General features: G+C 42.7%; 1 protein-coding gene across 1 annotated transcript; it reads left to right on the plus strand.

The window, feature by feature from the left end:
• The first annotated feature begins 18,421 nt into the window (after positions 1–18,421).
• Positions 18,422–21,175, plus strand: LOC134637792 (fucolectin-5-like). The gene is made up of 5 exons (XM_063488307.1): positions 18,422–18,526; positions 18,816–18,839; positions 19,509–19,800; positions 20,214–20,362; positions 20,540–21,175. Exons 1-5 carry the CDS (start codon positions 18,493–18,495, stop codon positions 20,884–20,886), a joined length of 846 nt encoding a protein of 281 aa, XP_063344377.1. The 5' UTR covers positions 18,422–18,492; the 3' UTR covers positions 20,887–21,175.
• The last annotated feature ends 3,831 nt before the right edge of the window (positions 21,176–25,006 follow it).

The raw sequence follows: 25,006 nt of genomic DNA on the forward strand, positions 1-25,006 counted from the left end.
CTCTGAGTGACGTTGTTACCTTTGTAACACACACACACACACACACACACACACACACACACACACACACACACACACACACACACACACCAATCTTGTATAAATAAAGGTCGCAGACAGTCGTGGGGTGCAGATCTTGAGTTCCATGGCTGCCCTCGCGAGTGAATGCAACTGCAGTGTTTGTGTTTTCTAACTCAGATGTCTCAGCTGAAGAACGGCAGGGTGATTTAAAGAAATCCCCTGTCATTTAAATTGGTCCTTCAAGCCTAGCGATGGAAACAACAGACACATATTTGCAAAAGTGCTCCGATGTTTTCGGAGATCTGACACCCACCATCTCGAAGCTAACGGGAGGTCGAGACCTACTACAGCCGGGAGGAACACCGCTTTCCCGGCACATCGTGCCTCGACCTCCCAGTCGGCTTTGAGCTGGCGGCCTCCGAAAAATGCGGCTAAAACTTTTGCGAGATCTCGCAAAACTTTTGTGAGATCCCGAGTTAGTTTTTGCGAGATCTCACAAAAGTCCGTCTTAATTTCTTTTCTCCCATGTCCCCTGCAGGGCTCCGTAGCAAACACTGTGGACACGGCAGCAGTTGAAAGAGAAATGTTTAAGATGAATCTTGGCAGAAAGCAGGCAGGTGTGAGCCTGGTTGCTATAGTGACTACACCCAATGGCTCCATACACACGCACACAGACATGTGCCTCACTTCTGCTGCTTAAAATAAACAGAAAAGTCAGCCCGAAACAAATCGTTCCCAGATGAAAAGTACACGTTGTATTGACAAAATTCTTTCACCGTGAGCGGCAGCAATGTCTAGTCTACTGAATTCTCAGTTTTCATGCCTGTGGAGTTTATTATATGGACGTGGTGACAGTGTAAAGACAGCCTGTACTTCTGATTTTCAGACAAACTTTCTGAGCCATTTTAACATTAGAGTCTATGGAAGAGTTGGAGGGAGGAGGCTGTGCATTGGTGACATTTATGAAAGAACCATAACACCTATTACAATAACAAACACATTGGATGAAAGAGGACAGCGATGGCTACGTTTTGAGTGTAAAATGATGGCTGTAGAGCGAACATTGTGGACACAGCAGCAGTTTTAAGAAAATATTTTAAGATAAATTTCCCCCCTCCTCTCACTCTAGAAGTTGAGCTGTCTCACTCTAGTGGCAACATTCCGTCCCATACACACCCATTATAAACTCTGAAACGGCTGAAAAAAAGCATGAAATTTAAACTGGAACTGAAGAAAAAGTATAATAGATATTAAAAAGATAAATACAAGTTGAATAGTTGAATGCCTTGTCTTCGTTTTAAAGTTTGAATGGTGGCTTTACGTCAATGTATGTGGAAGTAGTTAGAGTTGAAAAATTAGTAAGTTTAATGAAAATTTGAAGAGTCTCCCATTGAAATTGAATAAAGTTGAATAATTTTAAAAATATAAATTTTAAAAATGAGAAAAATACAAGCACACATGTCCAAAAGAAGAGGAATCTAACGATGTTTGAATGGTTTTTCTAAGTTGAACGGTCCAAAAAACGTACGGAATGGATAATAATAAAGATTTGAAGAACAATACTGTGAATGTTTTTCTTATTGTCTGAAGGCCAAGAAAAATGCCCAACGGCTTTGCCATGGTCCATGTGAGGGACTGTTGAGACAACGCCAGTCTCTCCGATCCTTTTGCCTTTGTAGAAATCATGCAGAGATGTTTGCAAGTTTCACACAATCCTTTTATTACCGATTTTCCTTACAGATGCATCTGGAGATCAGCACACTGCAGTCCTATTCTAAAGGCTGATCTCAAGAATTCCACACAACAGCTACAGTTATAGTGTCTGTCTCCTCCCCCTACAGTAAACACCCCCACAATGGAAAAACACTGGTACAGTGGCCAGGGGTGCTGACACCCTGAACCCAATGTCCTTTTAAGATGGTGTCCGTTTGCCATTTGTCTGCCACTCACCCTCAGTAACTCTTACTTTCTGTCCTGAGGGTGGTGGTTCTCCTGCCCTGCACCCCAGTTCTTTGTTTACATTGCAGGACTAGTTTTCTATTTGTATTCTTACCCCTAGCAAGCAATCCCAAACTCCAGTCTCCTCAACTCCAGTGTCCATTAAGCAATCTATTATTGTCAAAAGGACCAAGCAGCAAAGACATAGAGGACACAGGAAAAATATCTTCAAAATGTTTTTTTTTTTAAATTTATTTTAAGCCCCAAACAAAGTTTAAAAAAATGAAAAAAAAAATGAAGACAGAATTAAAAATATTGTAGCGGGTCAGGGCTGTTTTGGGGTTCTGTTATTATAGTTCTGTTTCTGTTGTCATGTTGTTATGGTGATGAGTGACGCGCTCTCTCGGCGACTGTGTTTCCGGTGAGAGAGCGCCTTTTTTTGTTGTTGTGTTGTTGTTGCCGCGCTGAGGAGGGAGGTAGCGGCAGTGTTCTCGGCAGAGAGAAATAAACGGGTGCTCCCAAGAAACCTCTGTCTCCTCCGTGTCTGAGCTCGCCACATTGGTGTCAGAAGTGGGATTGCTCACCCTCGCCATAATGGAGAGAGACATTCGGAGGCTGGAGCAAGCTGTCGAGGAGAACATTCCCCATTTGGGAAGCTGGCGATTGAAGAGAGAGGACGTGAGCGGCCATGTAAGTCCCCCGACGGGTCCCGATGGCGCGAGCGCACCGCGGCGGCGGCCCGTCGTGACCGACGCTAGGGCAATGCTTCATGGGCTACCTCTGTCGACCCACACACCGAGCCCCCAACCGCGAGCAGTTATGCCTACAACGCCAGCTAAGGTATCGAAATACAACGGGCTAACCCTGCTAGAGCCCTACCTCTCACAAGTACGGCTAGCCGCGAGACATAATGGCTGGAGCGACGAGGAGGCTGCTACACACCTAGCGCTAGCATTGGAAGGAGATGCACTGCAGGTACTCCTTGACCTAGCCGCGTCAGAGCAGCATGAGCTCCAGGCCCTCACCATAGCACTCGAGAGGCGATTTGGGCAGCGGCACTCCACTGATCAGAGCAGGGAGCAGCTGACCAACCGGAGCCCTAGGCCGGGGGAGAGCCTGGGCACCTTTGCAGCAGATGTGTTGCTGTATGCTCGTCGTGGCTACCCAGAGTTCCCAGCAGCAGCCCGTGAGGAGCTTAGCCTGCATGCTTTCCTGCGAGGACTTTTTCCAGAGCGACTACGCCAACACGTCCGCCTGGCCATGCCTCAAACTCTCCGTGAGGCGCTCCTTGAGGCTGAAAGGGCCGAGCTGGTGCTCGCCTCGCCACCTAACCAGCAGGTCCCCCCCCCAAACTACCCCCAAATCAGAGCTGCAGACTGCGACGGGGAGGGGGAGGTCACCGAGATATGTCAGCTGCAACCCTCGGTGCCCCGGAGGCATCCTCATCGACCAACTGACCGCTGCTACCGGTGCGATGCGCCTGGCCACGTGGCGCGTGACTGCCCAGCACCTGCCCCGAAGACCAGGACTACGCAGCCTCAGGGAAACGGGGAGGGAGCGGTGTAGCGAGGGGACCACCGCTCCAGCTTCCTCCCCCCCTCCAAGGACGATGCACGGTGGTGGGCCGAGTTGGGCACCTCAAGGGACTCTACCTGAGCTGCTGTGTTGAGGACCAGCCATGCCAGGCCCTGGTGGACACGGGGTCCACCATTTCCCTGATACGACCTGGCGTGCTCCCTGGAACGTCCAGGCCATTGGTGAAGGGTTGGTCGCCCACCGACACCCAGCTGATGACAGTGACGGGTGAGAGGGCTGATATGCGGGGGAAGAAACCGTTGCGGATCCGAGTGAAGGATCTGGAGCTGGTGCACGACTTCTGGCTTGCTGACATTCAAGACCAGTGCATCATCGGCCTTGACCTGCTGACCCGCTGGGGGGCCTGCGTCGACACCGCAAAGCGTGCTATCACTCTTGGCACAGAGACTCTCGCCCTCCAGTGTGGTCAAAAGCAGGGAGCGGAGGGGACCAGAGCCAGACGAGACAGGCGTCGGGCAGCTGCCGCTCAGCAGATTTCGGGTGCCGGTGGCTCCGGGTCATCTCTACTCACCTCAGCCCCGGCCTCTCAGCCCGACAAATCTCCCTCGACTGAGACAACCGAGGCTGTTGGTGACCTGTGGCAGTGCAGCAGCGTAGGTCTCAACGTTGATCAGCGCCAGCGGTTGAGGTGCCTTCTGGACGAGAATGTGGACATCTTTGCCGCCAGTGACAAAGACTGCAGGCAGACAGGGCTGGTTCAGCACACCATCGACACCGGCTCTGCTCAACCCATCCGTCTGCGCCCACACCGGCTGCCCCTCTCAAAACGGCAGGTGGCGGAGGAGAAGATCCGTGAGATGGCTGCGGCTGGGGTGATCGAGCCGTCCAACAGCCCATGGGCGGCACCCGTGGTCCTGGTGGGGAAGAAGGATGGCAGCCCGAGGTTCTGCGTGGACTTTCGCCGTCTCAATGCAGTCACCAAGAAGGACTCGTACCCGCTTCCACGGATCGACGAGGCCCTAGATTACGTCACCGGCTCCAGCTGGTTCAGCTCCCTCGACCTACGCAGCGGTTACTGGCAGGTGGAGCTAGCCCCCGAAGCAAGGCCTAAGACTGCATTCACCATTGGACAGGGGCTGTGGCAGTTCAGGGTCATGCCATTTGGGCTCTGCAATGCGCCAGCGACGTTTGAGAGGCTGATGGAGAGGGTGCTCGTGAACATCCCTTGTAGCCGCTGTGTTGTGTACCTGGATGACTTGTTGGTACACGGTGGCGACTTCGACAGTGCACTGTCCCACCTGAGCGAGGTCTTCAGTGCCATCCGTCGAGCTGGGCTGCGGCTCAACCCTGCGAAGTGCCGGCTGTTGGCGAGAGAGACTACGTTCTTAGGCCATGTGATCAGCGCTCAAAGTATCGCCACCGATCCCGCAAAGGTGGCTGCGGTCCGGGACTGGCCGACTCCCTCGAACGTCAAAGAACTGCGGAGCTTCCTGGGCCTAGCCTCCTACTACCGTCGGTTCATCAAGGGGTTCGCGACGACAGCCAGCCCCCTCCACCGCTTGACTGACAAGGGCCAGCCGTTTGGCTGGGGTGATGCCTGCGCTGCGGCTTTTGCACAGCTGAAGGAGGCCCTCACCAGAGCCCCAGTCCTGGCCTACCCCGACGCCCGGCAACCTTTCATTGTGGACACTGGTGCTAGCAATGTAGGGGTCGGGGCGGTCCTTTCCCAGCAGGATGAGGCCGGAGAACGAGTGGTGGCATACTTCAGCCGTGCTCTGGGGCGAGCCGAGAGGTACTACTGTGTGACCCAGCGGGAGCTGCTGGCCGTAGTGCTAGCGGTGCGGCACTTCCGGCCATACCTGCACGGCTGCCGGTTCCTCCTGCGCACTGACCACGCATCTCTGACTTGGCTCCTGAACTTCAAACACCCAGAAGGTCAGGTGGCCCGCTGGCTGGAGGTCCTTCAGGGCTACGACTTCGAGATCCAGCATCAGGCAGGTCGACAGCATGGCAACGCTGATGCCCTCTCCAGACGGCCCTGCATGGCCGTCGAGTGCCGCTACTGTCTGCGACAGGAGGAGCGGGCCCAGGAGGCGCTGGGGGTGGCCACTGCTCAGGCCACAGCCAGCGGAGGGGGATGGCTCCCATTGACCACGCAGCAGCTGAAGCGGGAGCAGGAGGCCGACGCGACGTTGGATCAGGTGGGGGCCTGGCTGGAGGCGGCGCAACGCCCTGACTGGACGGGGGTGTCGGGACAGGAGCCCGAGGTGAAGGCCTACTACTCCCAGCACAACAATCTGGAGACCCACGACGGCCTCCTGTACCGGAGATGACGGGCCCCCGGTCAGGGCAGAGATCTCCTGCAGCTGTTGGTGCCTCGGTCGCTGCGGTCGCAGGTGCTTGAGCTGGTCCACGGCTCAGTGGGGGCAGGACACTATGGGAACGCCAAAACTCAGGGGACGGTTCTACTGGCCTGGCTGTTGACGGGATGTGGAACTTCATGTGCACTGCTGTGACACCTGCACGGCACAGAAGGGCCCAACTCAACGCTCCACTGCCCCCCTTCAGCAGTACCTGGTGGGGGCCCCAATGGAAAGAGTGGGGGTGGACGTCCTAGGGCCTTTCCCCGTTACAGAGTCAGGGAACCGGTATGTGTTGGTGGCTATGGACTATTTCACGAAGTGGCCAGAGTGCAACGACGACGGCGGAGAAGCTGGTGGAGGAGATGTTCACCCGTTTTGGGGTCCCGGCTGAGCTCCACAGCGACCAGGGGCGTAACTTCGAATCGAAGGTCTTCGGGGAGATCTGCCGGCGGCTGGGGGTGGAGAAGACGAGAACCACACCGCTCCACCCGCAAAGCGACGGCTTGGTCGAACGCTTCAACCGCACGCTGGCCACCCAGCTCGCCATTCTCACCAGCCGCCACCAGCGGGATTGGGACCGACATCTGCCCCTGGTCCTTTGGTCGTATCGGACTGCGGTTCAGGAGTCCAGCCAGTGCACGCCTGCCGCTTTGATGTTTGGGCGGGAGCTCCGGACGCCTGTGGATCTGGTGTTTGGGTCCCCCCCGAGCCGGAGATTGACGGTGGGCCAGAGATGGACTACTGCAGGAGGCTGAGGGAGCGGCTGCAGGTGGTTCACGACTACACCCGCCAGGCCCAGGCCAGCGCCGGAGTACGACAGAAAAGAGCCTACGACACCAAGTGCCGGGGGGAGGCTTTTGTGCCTGGCGACAAGGTTTGGGTGTACTGCCCGGTTCGCAAGAGAGGAGTGTCCCCCAAACTGTGCAGTCACTGGCAAGGGCCGGCGGAGGTCGTGGAGCGGCTAACGGAAGTGGTGTACCGTATCCGCATGCCGGGCCCGGGGCGCATGGTGGTGTTGCACCGGGACAGGCTTTCACCGTACCGACCGCTCGCTCCGGCAGACGCCGGGGCAGGGGATGCTGGTGACACCCCAGGTTCTTATCCGAGTGACTTTTCCCCCGCCGGTCGAGACCGGCCGGTGCGCCAAAAGAAGGCACCTGGACACTTACAGGACTTTGTGTTGGGTAATGGGGCTGTCGGGGACGACTGACCCCTTAGGTGGGGGCTATGTAGCGGGTCAGGGCTGTTTTGGGGTTCTGTTATTATAGTTCTGTTTCTGTTGTCATGTTGTTATGGTGATGAGTGACGCGCTCTCTCGGCGACTGTGTTTCCGGTGAGAGAGCGCCTTTTTTTGTTGTTGTGTTGTTGTTGCCGCGCTGAGGAGGGAGGTAGCGGCAGTGTTCTCGGCAGAGAGAAATAAACGGGTGCTCCCAAGAAACCTCTGTCTCCTCCGTGTCTGAGCTCGCCACAATATATATTTAGTGGACCCATAAAAGAGGTCAAATAAATGCAACTCTAAAAAAAGTAATTTCCAGAAATTTAAACAAAGTGGAAACAACTCACAAACTGACCTAAACACAAAGACACAGAAGGGTAGCTTTTATAGTGGTTTGACCAAACAGTCAATAGGGGGAAACAAAAAACAAACACTAACACTAAGCACAAAATAACACAACTAAACGCAACCCCCCCCCCCCCCCCCAAAAAAACAAACACATTTCTGATAAGTACTTGGTTGTTCCTGGCCACGCCTTTTGCCCAGACAGGAAACAGCCACCTCCCCAAACCAGGTAACTCAAAGAAAGAGAAACATATTTAATATAACAAAAAATATTTTTAGAAAACATCAGTGCTTGGTTTAAGTAGGAACATTAATGATTTATATTAGTGAAGCAAGTGCAAACCAAACTAATAAAGTATATTAATTGACTTGTTTTACCCATATGTGGTGATGCCATCACAGTCCACTTGATTGATCTTTTTTACTTTATTTTATTTTGCTTTGCTTCGGCATGCTTTGAGGCAACAGCCAAGAAAACAAACCCGAGACATGGCTGCCAGGCCCCGCCAAACAGCCACCGGGAGTGACCCAGTACATACCTGAGTGCCCAGCAATGGACACCGAGAACCACCAATGCACTGATGCCTGAACCACCGGTATGGAGTGTGGTGAGGGGAGATCGGTCCCCACACCTGGGGGTAGCCTGACATAGACTTAGAGAAACAGGCTCACACAGACACAAACATGCATTCCCCCCCTCATGCACACATATACAAATACTCGGCAGTATGTGAAGCACTTTGCTATAAATAATTTCTGCATGAAACATGAAATCCAGACTAAATGCAGATGCAGAGCAGAAAGTAGACACAATGATGGACTTGTGAAGGTTTTTTCCCCGGCAGCTTATTAATGAATTGTTAATTGTTAATAAATGTCCATCTGTTGAAATGTCGACTGAATATCTTTTATTCACACAGCCTCCACTGGTGAAGTAAATTTCCTGCTATGCTAAGTATCAAGTATTTGCATGTACTTGGATGCACACAGAATGTAGGCTGAACATGGTGATCATAACAATCGTGGTATGTTCACATCTGCAAATCAGATGTAAAAGTCCAGGAATGCTTTGCCTACTGAACATAACAGCCTCACTCTGAGTGTAAACAGGAGAAATGTATATTTTCATGTTGGCAGCTATGAGGGAAGTGACAGGAATTCAAATCCAGCTCTGACTCAGAGAAGGGATCATATCAACATCAGTGTGTCTACAGAAAACTGCAGAGTGAGGGTAGAAGTCTTTTCTTTCTCTTATTAGAGGACACATTTGTGCAAAGAGTCTAAAGTAAAGATGCTGTGGAGTCTGTTGTTCATCACTTTGATTGGTAAGTGGATCATTTGATGTTCCTGCCTGGCACAGTGATGTTTCAATGATCGTTATAAAGAATGAAAAAGATCAAATATAACAGTTCAGTTTTACTGTGAGTTGATCCAAACTGCTCGATAAAGCAAAAGTCGTTTCATTTAGTTTAAAGAGGGTTTGACTTTAGTAAAGCCAGTTTCATTTCTGCCTGAGTATTGAAGGATGGTTTACATTCTGTGCTTTCTGCTGTATTACCAAACAACAATATCAGAGCTGGCAGTAATTCACTCATTCTTACATCGTTCTCTGAAACTTCACAGGAAGATCAGCTCAACAGGATCCAGGTAAGAGTGCATTTCTAATCAGTTTCTTCAAGTTATATCAAAAAGTATGATGATAATTCTGGATCTGAATATACTTATTTGTAAAGTATTTAATTGCGGCCTTTTAAATTATTTTTATATTTTATTTTTCAATTCATTTATTTATTTATTGCATCACAGTAGACGCCATATCTGTGGGAACATGTTTCATGTTGGGATTTTCTGTTGGACTGAAGCAATTTTACAAATATCTGTATAAATATATGTTATAAATGTAAATTTATATTGAATTATGTTCTATGATATGTGATCACTGTGATTTAGAAAGAAGTGCTTTAATAAAGGTGCAGTCTTTGATATTTTTTGAGAGTTATTCATTTAATTAATTCTGGTGAATTTTTATTCACTAACTGCATAACTATTCAACATTTATAATGTAGTGAGGCTGCTTGGAAATAATGTGTGTGTGTGTGTGTGTGTGTGTGTTAAATATGTTTGCCACAAAAGATTTAGTCAGATTATGAAGTCATAATTCAGATTCATTATTTAGCAGTGAAAAGGAGATTTTTCCTAAAAAACACTAGAAGACCCAGTCTGAAGTATTATTACCACTGACCTTGTTTCTTTTCTTTATTTTTTTTTTAACTTTCATTCACATCATCAGGATGTAGTCCAGGCTGGGAAACTATCAAACTGGATGACAAAGTGGCATTTCAGTCTTCAGTCTACACAGATGATTACGGTTTCCGTTACACTGCTGACAGGGTTTTGGACGGAAATTATTTGACAGATTCTGAATCTTCATATGAAACCATCACCTGGTGGACAGTTGACTTATTGGGTCTATATGAAATTTCCTGCATCACCATTTACAACATAAATAAATACAATATTGATCTGAGAGGCGCTCGGATCCTCATCGGGAACTCATCTGAGAGAAATGCTGCTGACACCACTGAGTAATACCTTCATCTTACTTTGAATCATTCTGTTCTCAGTCAGGCTCCAGCATGTCCAATGTTTTTAGATAATTATAATGAACATTTAAATGCATTTTAACCCAGTAATACAGTAATACAGATAACCCTGTATCAGTTCTATCAAATGAAATAGGAGGTCTAATATGATGTGATGTGGTTTGTAGTAATAATCAAGTATATGTGAAGAATATAAAAATCTTTATTTATTCTCATTTTCCTTTGTTGTTTATTTGTAGGTGTTTTCCTTCTTTCTAAAATGTTCTCAGACAGCAGCTCACATTTATTATCCAGCTGTTCGACTGTCTCCACAGTTTACAGCATGATTTAATCAAACAGAGCCAGAAACACAACTCTTTCTGTACATCTGTCCAACCTTTTGTCTTTTATCACAGGTGTGCAACAATCAACACGACTACTAGGGGAGAAAATAATACATTTAACTGTGAAAATGGAACAAAGTGGGGGCGTTATGTAACTGTGTACAAAGACAGATATGGGCCTTTAATTCTGTATGAAGTGACGATGAAAGGCAGAAACAAAGGTACAATAAAACATTCTTACCCACTAAGTTAACTGGTCAGTCAGTAGAGTCAATATAAATGTGTAAATGTTGACAGTAAGAATTATGTGCTTGAATTAACTCAGCATGTTAGACACTCAGAAACACTGTTTGGTTTGATGCTTCTAAGTTTCATGTTTTTGATGTTTTTCCTTTTAGAGCCCTTTAAACTGATTAAAGAGAACAAGACATGGGCAGACGCCCTGTACCACTGCAGAGAGGAACACATGGATCTGGTTTCCATCCTTGATGAAGAGACCCAGGGCCGGGTTGGGTTGGAGGCTCAGAAGGCCGACACTCCCTTTGTCTGGCTGGGTCTTCACTACAGCTGCACCCTGGACCTCTGGTTCTGGGCTGATGATCATTGTGTAGCTTTTAATCAGTGGGCTGCAGACGAGACAAGAACAGCAGACTGTAGCATGAGTGGTGTCATGAATACAAGTGGGAACCATTTGTGGTACAAGAAGTCTGTTTATGATAAATATAATTTCATCTGTGCAGTGTAAGAAGATCCATAGATTGGTTTTGTTTATTCAGTTAGACAGGTGTCAGTAGTGGCTTGTTGGGTTGTAGCAAACTTTCCTCTAATAAATCAAAGGTGATGGGTTCAGCCTCAGTGTAGAAGGAAGATAAACTGTGGAGAAATTAAGCAGAACTTTTCTATTATAAACATGTTATTGTTTATTTTTAACAATCTTCTACAGCCTACTTAACTGTTGTCATTGCCACCTTTGTGTGTCTGAAGTTACATTCAGTACAAACTCCTGCTGTTTATTTTGATATGATGGTTATGTGAAACTAAAATAATCAGAGTCTAGGTATTTTTCACAAATCTTTAGATTATAAAATATATTTTATTTTCAACTTATATATTCTTTTATTAAAACATGATTTCCTCGTGTCTGTCACCTGCTTTAAAAATAAAACTGTAAATGGATCACAAATGTTTGTCAGTTTAGTTTTCACGCCTCACCATGTCATTACCTGGTGGATTTGTGGTGTGGACACTTAACTTAGTGAACACAGTAACTCAAGAATGAGGTGATGTTGGACTTTCAAGTCTATGCCACAGCTGCATCTCCTAAGAGGAAGCTCGAGGGGAAGCACAGGCAGCCACCAGTGTGGTGTGATGTTTCTGTCAAGGTTATTCAGTGACTGCATCTGTGTTTCAGATTGTCTCCTTTAAACACACTCTAAACACACATTCTATTTATGTCTTGTGCACAGCAAGACAACACATAATAATAATAATCATAATCATAATAATGGCTCCGTAAAAGGCTTCGGATAGTAGTTGAAATGTCTTCACAGTTTTTATATGGAGAGAAATTTCTTTTTAAAAAGGCTTACAGAAGTAAGTTTATGGTCATGAGAATTTGCATAATCATGATGAAGGAACTGACCTCCCAGCCCATTGTTCCTTCAGTGGGCTGGTTTCAGTCATTATGCAAATGTACTGTTTATAAGATTGGGGAAACCTGCAGCTGATACTGAAGAAGTCACTTCGATGAGTGACGAAATGTTTCTCCCACTGAAAACGCTGCGTCCAGATGAACAGAATCAACCTTTGGGGAATAATAAATATAATAATAATAAATATAATAATAATAATAACTATTATTATTATTATTATTATTAGTAGTAGCAGTAGTTCTTTTGTAGTAACCTGTAAATTGTAAACCTGTAAATTGTAAATACTGTAAAACCACTGTCATTTAATGGTCGGGCATTGCACAGCTACAAGCATTTCACCCCATGTCATACTGTGTATGGTTGTGTGTGTGTGACAAATAAAATTTGAATTTGAGTATTATCAGTATTATTTTGACTTTTAACCATAGAGGAAGCTGTGGAGACATGTACCTCTCTGGCAGTGACTGACTGAGCAGCATCCTCTAACAGCTTCATGCTGTGTAGTAAAGTCGTTCCTCTCTGCAGTGGTTTTGTGACAGTGCTGCTCTGGATACTGAAGATTCTCTGGAGAAGCAGAAAGTTTACAAGTTCAGAGGTGACCTGGCTGTGAGACAAGGAAACTATCAGGTACTGTCACTCATTTAGTTTAGTCTGTGCTAATGGAGGTGTTTTGTAGCTGGTATTTGTATAGCTGATAAACAAGTGTCCATTCATGACCATCAGTTTACATTTTTATCAGCAGCATCAGTGTTTGAATATTTCCATGAGGCTTGAACCTAGTTTTCTTATTTCCATGTTTCCTCTCCAACAAGTCGTCTCATTAAAAAGGGAATTTCTGTCATTTCATTTCACGCAGCCAAAAGTGCACAGATGTAGTCAGCAGTGTGTTACATTGTGTGTATTTATTGACAGTTAAAAACAACTTGACAATTTGTTTTTGCCTCTACTTTGTCATTAATTTGTCTCCAAGACCCAGTGAAATCTTACTTGTTATCATCCATCGTCCACCTAGGCCTTACACTGAGTTTCTCTCTGATTTCTCAGACTTTTTATCTGATTTAGTGCTCAGCTCAGATAAAATAATTATTGTGGGGGATTTTAACATTCATGCAGATGCTCAACATGGCATTTAATCTGTTATTAGACTCAATTGGCTTCTCTCAAAATGTAAAAGAACCCACCCACCACTTTAATCACACTCTAGATCTTGTTTTAACATATGGCATAGAAACTGAACATTTAACAGTGTTTCCTGAAAACCCTCTCCTGTCTGATCATTTCCTGATAACATTTACATTTACAATAATTGATTACACAGCAGTGGAGAGTAGACTTTATCACAGTAGATGTCTTTCTGAAAGCGCTGTAACTAAGTTTAAGAATATAATCCACCCACTGTTATCATCTTCAATGCCCTGTACCAACATAGAGCAGAGCAGCTATCTGAACGCTACCCAAACAGATGTCGATTATCTTGTTAATAATTTTACCTCCTTACTGCGTACGACTCTGGATACTGTAGCTCCTGTGAAAACTAAGGCCTCAAATCAGAAGTACCTGGCTCCGTGGTATAATTCTCAAACACGTAGCCTAAAGCAGATAACTCGTAAGCTGGAGAGGAAATGGCGTGTCACAAATTTAGAGGATCATCATTTAGCCTGGAGAAATAGTTTGCTGCTTTATAAGAAAGCCCTCCACAAAGCCAGAACATCTTACTATTCGTCACTGATTGAAGAAAATAAGAACAAGCCCAGGTTTCTCTTCAGCACTGTAGCCAGGCTGACAAAAAGTCAGAGCTCTACTGAGCCAACCATCCCTTTAACGTAAACTAGTAATGACTTCATGAACTTCTTCACAAATAAAATTTTAATTTTTAGAGAGAAAATTACCAATAATCATCCCACAGATGTAATATTATCTACAGCTACTTTCAGTACCCTTGATATTCATTTAGAGTCTTTTTCTCCAATTGATCTTTGTGAGTTAACTTCAATAATTACTTCCTCCAAACCATCAACGTGTCTTTTAGACCCCATTCCTACAAAACTGCTCAAAGAAGTCCTGCCATTAATTAATGCTTCAATCTTAAATATGATCAACCTATCTCTAATAATCGGCTATGTACCACAGGCCTTCAAGGTGGCTGTAGTTAAACCTTTACTCAAAAAGCCATCTCTACACCCAGCTGTCTTAGCTAATTATAGGCCAATCTCCAACCTTCTTTCATATCAAACATCCTTGAAAGAGTAGTTGTCAAACAGCTAACAGATCATCTGCAGAGGAATGGCTTCTTTGAAGAGTTTCAGTCAGGTTTCAGAGCTCATCACAGCACAGAAACAGCTTTAGTAAAGGTTACAAATGATCTTCTTATGGCCTCTGACAGTGGACTCATCTCTGTGCTTGTCCTGCTAGACCTCAGTGCAGCATTTGATACTGTCGACCATAATATCCTATTAGAGCGATTAGAGCATGCTGTAGGTATTACAGGTACTGCGCTGCAGTGGTTTGTATCATATCTATCTAATAGACTCCAATTTGTACATGTGAATGCAGAGTCTTCTTCACACACTAAGGTCAATTATGGTTCAGTGCTAGGACCAATTCTGTTTACATTACATATGCTTCCCTTAGGCAGTATCATTAGAAGACATAGCATAGACATAGCAAGAGCCTGATGAATATAAAAACAAAGAATTACCATCTTTTTTTTTTTTTACCTTATTTTGGTTTTTGAGCAAAATGAGACCCACATATGAGGACATTTGTTTCAAATTTTGATAGAACAGTGGCAGTATAATGTCCTCGTAAGTGGATATCAGGCCCTTGTAGAGAAAAATTAAGTATTTTGGTGTAGACGTCCCAAAATGTGCGCCAGGTCCTAGGAGGTTAAACAAATATGTAAGACTGCTTTCTTCTATTTGTGCAACATCTCTAAAATTAGAAATATCCTGTCTCAGAGTGACGCTGAAAAACTAGTACATGCATTTACTTCCAAGCTGGACTACTGTAATTCATTATTATCAGGAAGTCCTAAAAACTCCCTAAAAAGCCTTCAGTTAATCCAAAATGCTGCAGCAAGAGTACTAACAGGGACTAGGAAGAGAGAGCATATTTCTCCTGTTTTGGCTTCTCTTCATTGGCGCCCTGTTAAAGAATTGAATTGAATTCAAAATCCTGCTCCTCACATACAAGGTCTTGAATAATCAGGCCCCATCTTATCTTAATGACCTTGTAGTACCATATCACCCTATTAGAGCACTTCGCTCTCGCACTGCAGGCCTACTTGTTGTTCCTAGAGTATTTAAAAGTAGAATGGGAGGGAGAGCCTTCAGTTTTCAGGCCCCTCTTCTGTGGAACCAGCTTCCAGTTTAGATTCAGGAGACAGACACTATCTCTACTTTCAAGATTGGGCTTAAAACTTACCTTTTTGCTAAAGCATATAGTTAGGGCTGGACCAGGTGACCCTGAACACAAATGGCCCATTTCGAATCACCAGTTAACCTAACCCTGCTAAATTTCATGTGTTTGACTTCAGGAGGAAGCCGGAGTACCCTGGAGAGATCCCACGCAAACACAGGGAGAACATGCAAACACCTCGGCCAGATGGTGGAGCTTTTCTCCAGTCTTACCATTTATTTTTACATTTTCAGCTGTGCTCCCACCCGTTTCCTCTTCCTTCTTTACCTTGGGTGTGTTCCAAATGTACTTCCTATCTTTTTTTCCCAACCTCCTTTTTGCTTAACCTTGATGATGTTTTTATCAAGGTCAGAATCAAAGGTTGGTGGGAGAAGTGATAAGGAGCTAGAAAAAGAAAAGCCGTGCATTTATTAGAACAATCTTACTCTAGCATCCTTAAGAGTGTGGTGCCGGATGTCCACCATGTTAAAACTATAATGTGCAGAATACAAAATTTGCGTCTTAATTTACTAAACGGTGTTTTTTTATACAAGTTATGTAAATGAGAACAGGAAAAGAGAAAGAGAATATTTAAATGAGTCACGCAGAAGTGAATTCGAAAATCTGTGGAGCACAATTTACTTTGCAAATTGCACAAAATATAACTCCAAATAAAATCCAGTCTTCTGTCTGTAGTGGCTGTGATAGTTGTTTCTAGAAGTTTGTAGTTTTAGGAGGGGAAGATTTTATCAGTGTAGTGATCAAATGTGCTAGTTTCTAATTACTGCTCATTGCTGGTAGAGTTTATGACTCTTAGATGCAGACCTGGGAGTAACTTTCCATTTTTACTCCCTGGATTTTTGTTTTTTTAAGCAAACTTCAGTTCTCAGTAAAAGTCCAGCATCAAACTTGGTTTAGATTTATTACTGGATGGAAAACTTACTTTCATATAAAAAATTCTGGTTAGATGACTGGAATAAAAGACAGCTCTTTTGAAATAGCAAACATGAAAATCAGAGCACCTCATTCTAAAACAAAATGAAAATAAAAATACTCAGATACTATCTAGGTGGGAAGAAATTTCAAACTTACTCGTTGCAGTGTCAGTATCCTTTTACAGTACCATACTTCAATTCAGTGAGCTCTTTAGAGCGTCATGTTTTTGTAAAGACACACTACAAAGCTTAGTGTTACACATCCATGACCAGGGTGCATTTGTGTGAACCCAGGGGGGCTCGTATATGTTTCCCCCCAGCAAAAAATACTTCAGCAACCAGTGGTGCTCTATACTCTGAACTTGTACTGTACTTCCTACTACTACCAGTCTAACTATTTCTATTTCTTTCTGCTACTAATAATAATATAGTGATTATAACAATAACTGAAGCTCAAATATAGCAAAAATCATTTTCATGGTTTTATGTGATGGCCAGTTATCAACCTGCATCATAAATATTTTTAGTCCTGGAGACATGCAGGTATTAAAATGTCACTAATATATGCTGTGTTATTTTGGCCTGATGTGCCATTTTCCGGGTCCAAACAAAGCGGCAAGAGAATACGATTGAAAATGGTTTATCTTTTTATTCTTTCCCAACCTGGAAGCAACATGAGGCAGCTCGTGTATCGGATGTTACCAAACAAAGGCATCCAGCCTGGATAGCAGCTGTGAGACGAGCTGATATCCAGTTGTCTTCCATCTCCAAATATCTGTTGGTGTGCTCCAGACCCCATATGGAAAAGATATATATAAATCATATAAAGTTTGTATATGCCTTGTGTGAAACTTGTATGAAAAGCATGCAAGAGTGAAAACAGATATAAGATCCCTTGAAAATATATATAAATGAAACTTGTATGTTTTGGATACTTACTAAAACAATATATGAAAGTAATGAGAAAGTGGCCACTTTCATGAGTAAATCATATAAGCCTTATATGATTCACTATATGAAGTAGGCCACATCTTATGCAAGTCTTTTATAAGTTTTTACTATTTCTTTTCCATATGGGACACTTTCATTCCAGTAAGTTGTAAATATGTTCATATCACTCTTTATAGCCTTTTAGTTTTATTTTCAATGCGCTCTGAGGTCATAGCAAATTAGAACAAACATCCTACTGAGTGATTTTGCAGAACTACCTTCGATTTGTAGAGTTTCTAATTATTTGGCATTATTAAAGGCAAACCAGCCTATGGAATGGATGAAACACATCCTGACTGAGTTCCAGCGCTACACAAGGGACCCGCTTCAAACATACCACCATGCCAATCAGATTACTTATTCCATGTGAGGGTGAAGAGGTGACCCTGCTGGATAAGATGGTGAAGCTTTGCTGCGTTTGGTGAACATTGTGGTAGTAAAACCAGTGAAAATGAAACTTGCTCCTGTTAAATATTCTTAAGTCTTCTGCTGTATAAATAGCAGTATTTTTTTTCAAAAGATACAGTAATTAAAGTAATGTTAGTAGTGGGTGATATCATATAAACACTGTCATGATTTTGTGTAAACATTTTGTCATTTGTAAACTATAAATGACATGGATTCTACATTGTAACTGATGTGATGTTTTACAAAGTGGTTTTAATAAAACAAAACAAAACACAATGACGGACCTGTAAAGGTTTTTCCCCCAGCAGCTTATTAATGAATGACCGATTGTTAATAATGGCTCTCTTCTTCTTTAAAGTAGACCAAATGTCACTGAATATATCTTATTCACACAGCCTCCACTGGTGAAGTAAATTTCCTGGTATACTAAAGTATTTGCATGTGCTGCTACTTGGATGCACACACAATGTAAGTTAAACATGGTGATCATAACAGTCATGGTATGTTCACATCTGCAAATCAGATGTAAAAGTCCAGGAATGCTTTGCCTACTGAACATAACAGCCTGACTCTGAGTGTAAACAGGAGAAATTTGTATTTTCATGTTGGCAGCTATGCAGGAAGTGACAGGAATTCAAATCCAGCTCTGACTCAGAGAGGGGATCATATCAACATCAGTGTGTCTACAGAAAACTGCAGAGTGAGGGTAGAAGTCTTTTCTTTCTCTTATTAGAGGACACATTTGTGCAAAGAGTCTAAAGTAAAGATGCTGTGGAGTCTGTTGTTCATCACTTTGATTGGTAAGTGGATCATTTGATGTTCCTGCCTGGCACAGTGATGTTTCAATGATCGTTATAAAGAATGAAAAAGATCAAATATAACAGTTCAGTTTTACTGTGAGTTGATCCAAACTGCTCGATAAAGCAAAAGTCGTTTCATTTAGTTTAAAGAGGATTTGACTTTAGTAAAGCCAGTTTCATTTCTGCCTGAGTATTGAAGGATGGTTTACCTTACTCTGTATTACCAAACAACAATATCAGAGCTGGCAGTAATTCACTCATTCTTACATCGTTCTCTGAAACTTCACAGGAAGATCAACTCAACAGGATCCAGGTAAGAGTGCAATTCTAATCAGTTTCTTCAAGTTATATCAAAAAGTATGATGATGCTTCTGTTGTGAATATACTTATTTGTAAAGTAATGTTTTGAATTGTATGCCTTTTAAATTATTTTTATATTTTATTTTTCCATTTATTTATTTATTGCATCACAGTAGACGTCATATCTGTGGGAACATGTTTCATGTTGGGATTTTCTGTTGGACTGAAGCAATTTTACAAATATCTGTATAAATATATGTTATAAATGTAAATTTATATTGAATTATGTTCTATGATATGTGATCACTGTGATTTAGAAAGAAGTGCTTTAATAAAGGTGCGGTCTTTGATATTTTTTGAGAGTTATTCATTTAATTAATTCTGGTGAATTTTTATTCACTAACTGCATAACTATTCAACATTTATAATGTAGTGAGGCTGCTTGGAAATAATGTGTGTGTGTGTGTGTGTGTGTGTGTGTGTGTGTGTGTGTGTGTGTGTTAAATATGTTTGCCACAAAAGATTTAGTCAGATTATGAAGTCATAATTCAGATTCATTATTTAGCAGTGAAAAGTAGATTTTTCCTAAAAAACACTAGAAGACCCAGTCTGAAGTATTATTACCACTGACCTTGTTTCTTTTCTTTATTTTTTTTTTTTTAACTTTCATTCACATCATCAGGATGTAGTCCAGGCTGGGAAACTATCAAACTGGATGACAAAGTGGCATTTCAGTCTTCAGTCTACACAGAAAATGGTGTCCGTTACGGTGCTGACAGAGTTTTGGACGGAAATTATTTGACAGATTCCGACACTTTATATGAAACCATCACCTGGTGGACAGTTGACTTATTGGGTCTATATGAAATTTCCTGCATCAGCATTTACAACCAAGTTAAATACAATATTGATCTGAGAGGCGCTCGGATCCTCATCGGGAACTCATCTGAGAGAAATGCTGCTGACACCACTGAGTAATACCTTCATCTTACTTTGAATCTTTCTGTTCTCAGTCAGGCTCCAGCATGTCCAATATTTTTAGATAATTATAATGAACATTTAAATGCATTTAAATCCAGTAATACAGTAACACAGATAACCTTGTATCAGTTCTATCAAATGAAATAGGAGGTCTAATATGATGTGATGTGGTTTGTAGTAATAATCAAGTATATGAGTAGAATATAAAAATCTGTATTTATTCTCATTTTCCTTTGTTGTTTATTTGTAGGTGTTTTCCTTCTTTCTAAAATGTTCTCAGACAGCAGCTCACATTTATTATCCAGCTGTTCGACTGTCTCCACAGTTTACAGCATGATTTAATCAAATAGAGCCAGAAACACAACTCTTTCTGTACATCTGTCCAACCTTTTGTCTTTTATCACAGGTGTGCAACAATCAACACAACTACTAATGGAGAAAATAAAACATTTAACTGTGAAAATGGTACAAAGTGGGGGCGTTATGTAACTGTGTACAAAGACAGATATGGGCCTTTAACTCTGTGTGAGGTGACGATGAAAGGCAGAAACAAAGGTACAATAAAACATTCTTAGCCACTAAGTTAACTGGTCAGTCAGCAGAGTCAATATAAATGTGTAAATGTTGACAGTAAGAATTATGTGCTTGAATTAACGCAGCATGTTAGACACTCAGAAATACTGTTTGGTTTGATGCTTCTAAGTTTCATGTTTTTGATGTTTTTCCTTTTAGAGCCATTTAAACTGATTAAAGAGAACAAGACATGGGCAGACGCCCTGTACCACTGCAGAGAGGAACACATGGATCTGGTTTCCATCCTTGATGAAGAGACCCAGGGCCGGGTTGGGTTGGAGGCTCAGAAGGCTGACACTCCCTTTGTCTGGCTGGGTCTTCAATACACCTGCGGCTTTGGCTTCTGGATCTGGGTCAACGATCAGTGTGTATTTTTTGATCAGTGGGCTCCAGACGAGACAAGAACAGCAGACTGTGGCATGAGTGCTGCCATGAATACAAGTGGGAACCATTTGTGGTACAAGAAGTCTGTTTATGATAAATATAATTTCATCTGTGCAGTGTAAGAAGATCCATGGATTGGTTTTGTTTATTCAGTTAGACAGGTGTCAGTAGTGGCTTGTTGGGTTGTAGCAAACTTTCCTCTAATAAATCAAAGGTGATGGGTTCAGGCTCAGTGTAGCAGGAAGATAAACAGTGGAGAAATTTAGCAGAACTTTTCTATTAACATTCAGAAACATGTTATTATTATATATTACTTTTGATTGTATTTCATGACACATTGATATGATGATTATATGACACTTAAAAAATTAAGCATTCAGTGTTTTCTATAATTTTGAATTGACACACACACACACACACACACACACACACACACACACACACACACACACACACATATATATTATTTCCTTTAGTTGTAAATGGATCGTTGGCCTTTGAATTGTTTTACTCGTGTCTGTCATGTTTAAACCTGCTGAAAAAATAAAACATAAACTGGAAAACAAATGTTTGTGAATTTGCAAAAAAGAGTCTTTTTAATGTTTTCAAATGGAGACAGTTGAGTAACGCCCACCACCCGATGCCCCTTTTATTCAATCCATGAATTTGAACCAGTGATAATTACTCTGAATGAGTCTGTATGTATAAGAGAGGGCCAGCTTTGAGTTTGAGCTAAAAGTACTGAAAGGAAACTGCATGCTTTTGCAGAGCATGGCGACTGCAGGCAGAAAGTGAAACTAGGCAGAGTGTTTGATCGAAACTTAAAGTGTGTGTGACGCCTATATAAATAACCCGGCTTCCTGCTTTTGGCTTGAGATCTTGGCTGGCGTGTCTGTGGGTGCCTGCTCGATCTCCATATTCCGGAATATGTAAAATTAAAGATCATTTTTAAGTAAAGACCACTTTGAGCCGTGTCTTTCTTGGCCGTAAAGAATACAAAGAACTGGAATTTAATACTTGGTGCCGTGACCCGGATTCTGTTGCGACTGAGGGGACTAATTCGGAGCTTAACCCTTTAGAGCCGAGCGTAGCGCCCCCGCTCCGTTTTGCGTAACTATTTTTAAATCCCAGTAGCTCTGCAACCACGTAAGCTAGCGCAATAATTTTTTTTGCATATGAAACTAGAGAAGTTGTACTTACATCTTATGCCATCAGCTTGTCCTAGGTCACAGTTTCCTTCCACATATAGCTTTGCAAAAACTGCATAAAAAGCGCTTGCAGCAACAAAAACATAATATTCCAGAAAAACGCTTTGCCAATCCGATCAGCTGTTCGTAACACTTCCTACGTCCATCAGCATGAACTGTCGCATGTCCGCCATGACCTTCCCGAAACCGGAAGTGACGTCATTTTGCGGAAATGTAGTTTTTTACTATCGTGACCTTATGACCCTATACTGGTGTTTTTAAAAGTTATGTTTGACTTTATGATTTTCTGTGTCGTTTCTGGGATGCTTAGGACTCATATTGCACTGCTGGAAATAGTTTATTTTGATGCATATGCTGTTTTTTTTTGCAAATTTGCAAATAATTTTTATTTTCGTTTTTCCTGCAGTATATGAAAATTGGTGTATTTCAAAAATAAAACTATGAAGACACTTAAAATAAATTTTCTGTGGTGGGAAACTAGTTTGTGCAACTTTTTTGTATTTACAGTTTTGAGGGATAAGCCTCTTAAATTTCTCTAACTAGAAATATATGTTAAAAAAACAAAAACGATTTTCAATGTTTTTGTAGTTTATTGCACTTTTTTGCAATTTATGTAATCACTATGCACTTAATGCATACATATTATTAAAATTTGGGCTATAATGGTTGTATTGATGTATAGCAACTTGAAATGCTCCAAAAAATGGCACTACAGCATGTAAATATATAATATAAGGTCTGGCGGACTTTGTTCTATGGTAGGTCTTAAAGGGTTAAGGTACGATCTGATATGAGGCGGACAACAGACCGGTCTAAAAGATTTAAAGGTAGGCACAAGCCTGTTCAAAGAAAAGGGAAAATTGTGCATATTGGATGAATTCTAAATTATTTGTCCGCTGAGTTGATGACCGTGACCGTCAAATTGGCTCAGTAGTGGGGAAATTAAACTAAATTATAAAATCTGTTAAGTAGATTTCAGGTGACATGTCCATGATAATTTTGGGTAATTTGGGATAAATAAAAGTAAAGTTTGGGGATATTTGACAAAATTTATTGTGATTAATTCTAGGGTGAAGTTCAAATTTGTTGTGAGGTATGTTTGAAGTTGCCAAGAAAAGAGATTAGATTAGGACATTTGGTCAGGGAATTTTATTCCCACATTGATTATAGGGTGGGACCCGAGCATCAGATAATAAACTGGCGGTTAGAGTCCACAGTGATGCTTCTAGAATTATTTAAATTACATAGGACGGGAACGGCGATTCCTAGGAGCGTGGTTGCTCAGCGTGTGACAACGACTCTTGACCACAGATGCGTGGTCAAGCCTGGCGGCGTCCAGATTAGTCCGGGTGGTACCCGCGGGATTTCGGACACCCGTTAAAAACCAAGTGGTCATTAACCATTTCCTTTTTGACCGACAGGGGCGGGGCCCCGGCCGTGACCATTCAACGTGACTGACAGGTAAGCTTTAAGTAAAGCTTTAAGGCGCAAGTGGGATACTTAGACGCTGGTAGTGGAGCTTCCTGTCGAGCCGCGGGAAGCGGTTATAAATTAATTAGGGCCTAGAAATTTGACCGCTATCAGAGAGGGCGTTCCCGAAGCGGGGTGATTGACCAGCAGGGTGGGCGAACCTGGGCTTAGAGGCTTTTAAAGTGGTCGAAAAGTTAGGTGTACTGGTACTAAGGTTTTGAAGATGAAGTGAAGTTGTGATATGGTAATGGAAATAATTTATCTTGGCAGTCAGTGTCTTTTGTTATATATAAATGTGTGAATGTATAAATGAAGTGTAAAATTGTTATTGGGATGAATGATTAAAGGTGCACATTGTTTTGAGAGAAAAAGGGTGTGGTGTGTGTGTGTGTGAGACGATTTTTCGAGGAAGTAAAGGAAGTGTGTAAAATGCTGATGAAAGTAGTGTGTGAATGATGCTACAAAACCGAGCTAAAGAATGGTGATATGTGTGGAAAAAACTGTTAATTGTCCTGACGTCTGAAAAAGCTCTGCTAAGCACGCTGAAGATTTTGATGTGAATGCTTGCAAATCCAAAGAGCTTAGTATATTTAAGTGTGTGTATGCGTGTACTGAGAGTATTTTTATATATTAACATTTAGCAGAGTTACAGAGGGTTTATAGACTGTAAATATAAAATAAGAGTTCGCTTACGTTATAAAAGCAGATGACAATTGAGTGAGATAAAAAGTGTGTGCGTAGGCAAACTGCAGTGTGTGTGTGTCTGGCAGGAAGTGAAGCAGGAAACTGTGAGCTTGTGACGTTGCAACATGAAAACAGAGGAATTAGAGACTGAATGTATTAAGACATAGTAATGAAAATGATATTAATTAAATGTTTTAGTGTGTCAATACAGGTGGACTTTTCTCAACCTGAGAACATGAGTACAGCGGCAAAATGATAGATTAACAGAATTGGGATGAAAACAGGCCAGACTTTGGCTTAAAATTTGACAGCTTCACCTCTCATTCTGTCCTTATCCTGAGAAGAAGCTTAAAGGACAGTCAATCTCCTGATGAAGACAGAAGACAGACAGAACACCGTGTACTTGAAGAATTAACAGCAGGCAAAAAGACAGTGCAACTGAACTATAACAATAAAGACTCCAGCAGCAGCATGTAAGAAAGCACTTGATGCAACATGCACTGTGAATTACATGCTGGGAAGAAGAGTGGGATAAATAATTGTGTGGAAGCACTGGAGAGAACTGGGCACTGAGTTTCATATTTGCCATGCTGGGAGTAATCCTCGAAGAAAAGACTGAAAAGATCAAGAGAGAAGCAATGGAGAGAAGAAACAGCTGATTTGGGCCTGTGTTGATCTGCGAGGCCACACAGCTGATTGTGAACAGGAACGAGGACCAGTCAGAGGTGAACCTGGACGTGATACAGTGAAAGCATATGGGAAAATTCGATTGAAAATTAAGACTGAACTCATGAAGGTTTAGGAATGTGTACCACATCACAATAAAGTAAAATAAATATTAAAAAGAAAAAAGATAAAGAGAGAAATAAACTAACAAGTA

Source organism: Pelmatolapia mariae, linkage group LG10_11, assembly GCF_036321145.2.
Source record: "Pelmatolapia mariae isolate MD_Pm_ZW linkage group LG10_11, Pm_UMD_F_2, whole genome shotgun sequence".
Taxonomy (NCBI): domain Eukaryota; kingdom Metazoa; phylum Chordata; class Actinopteri; order Cichliformes; family Cichlidae; genus Pelmatolapia; species Pelmatolapia mariae.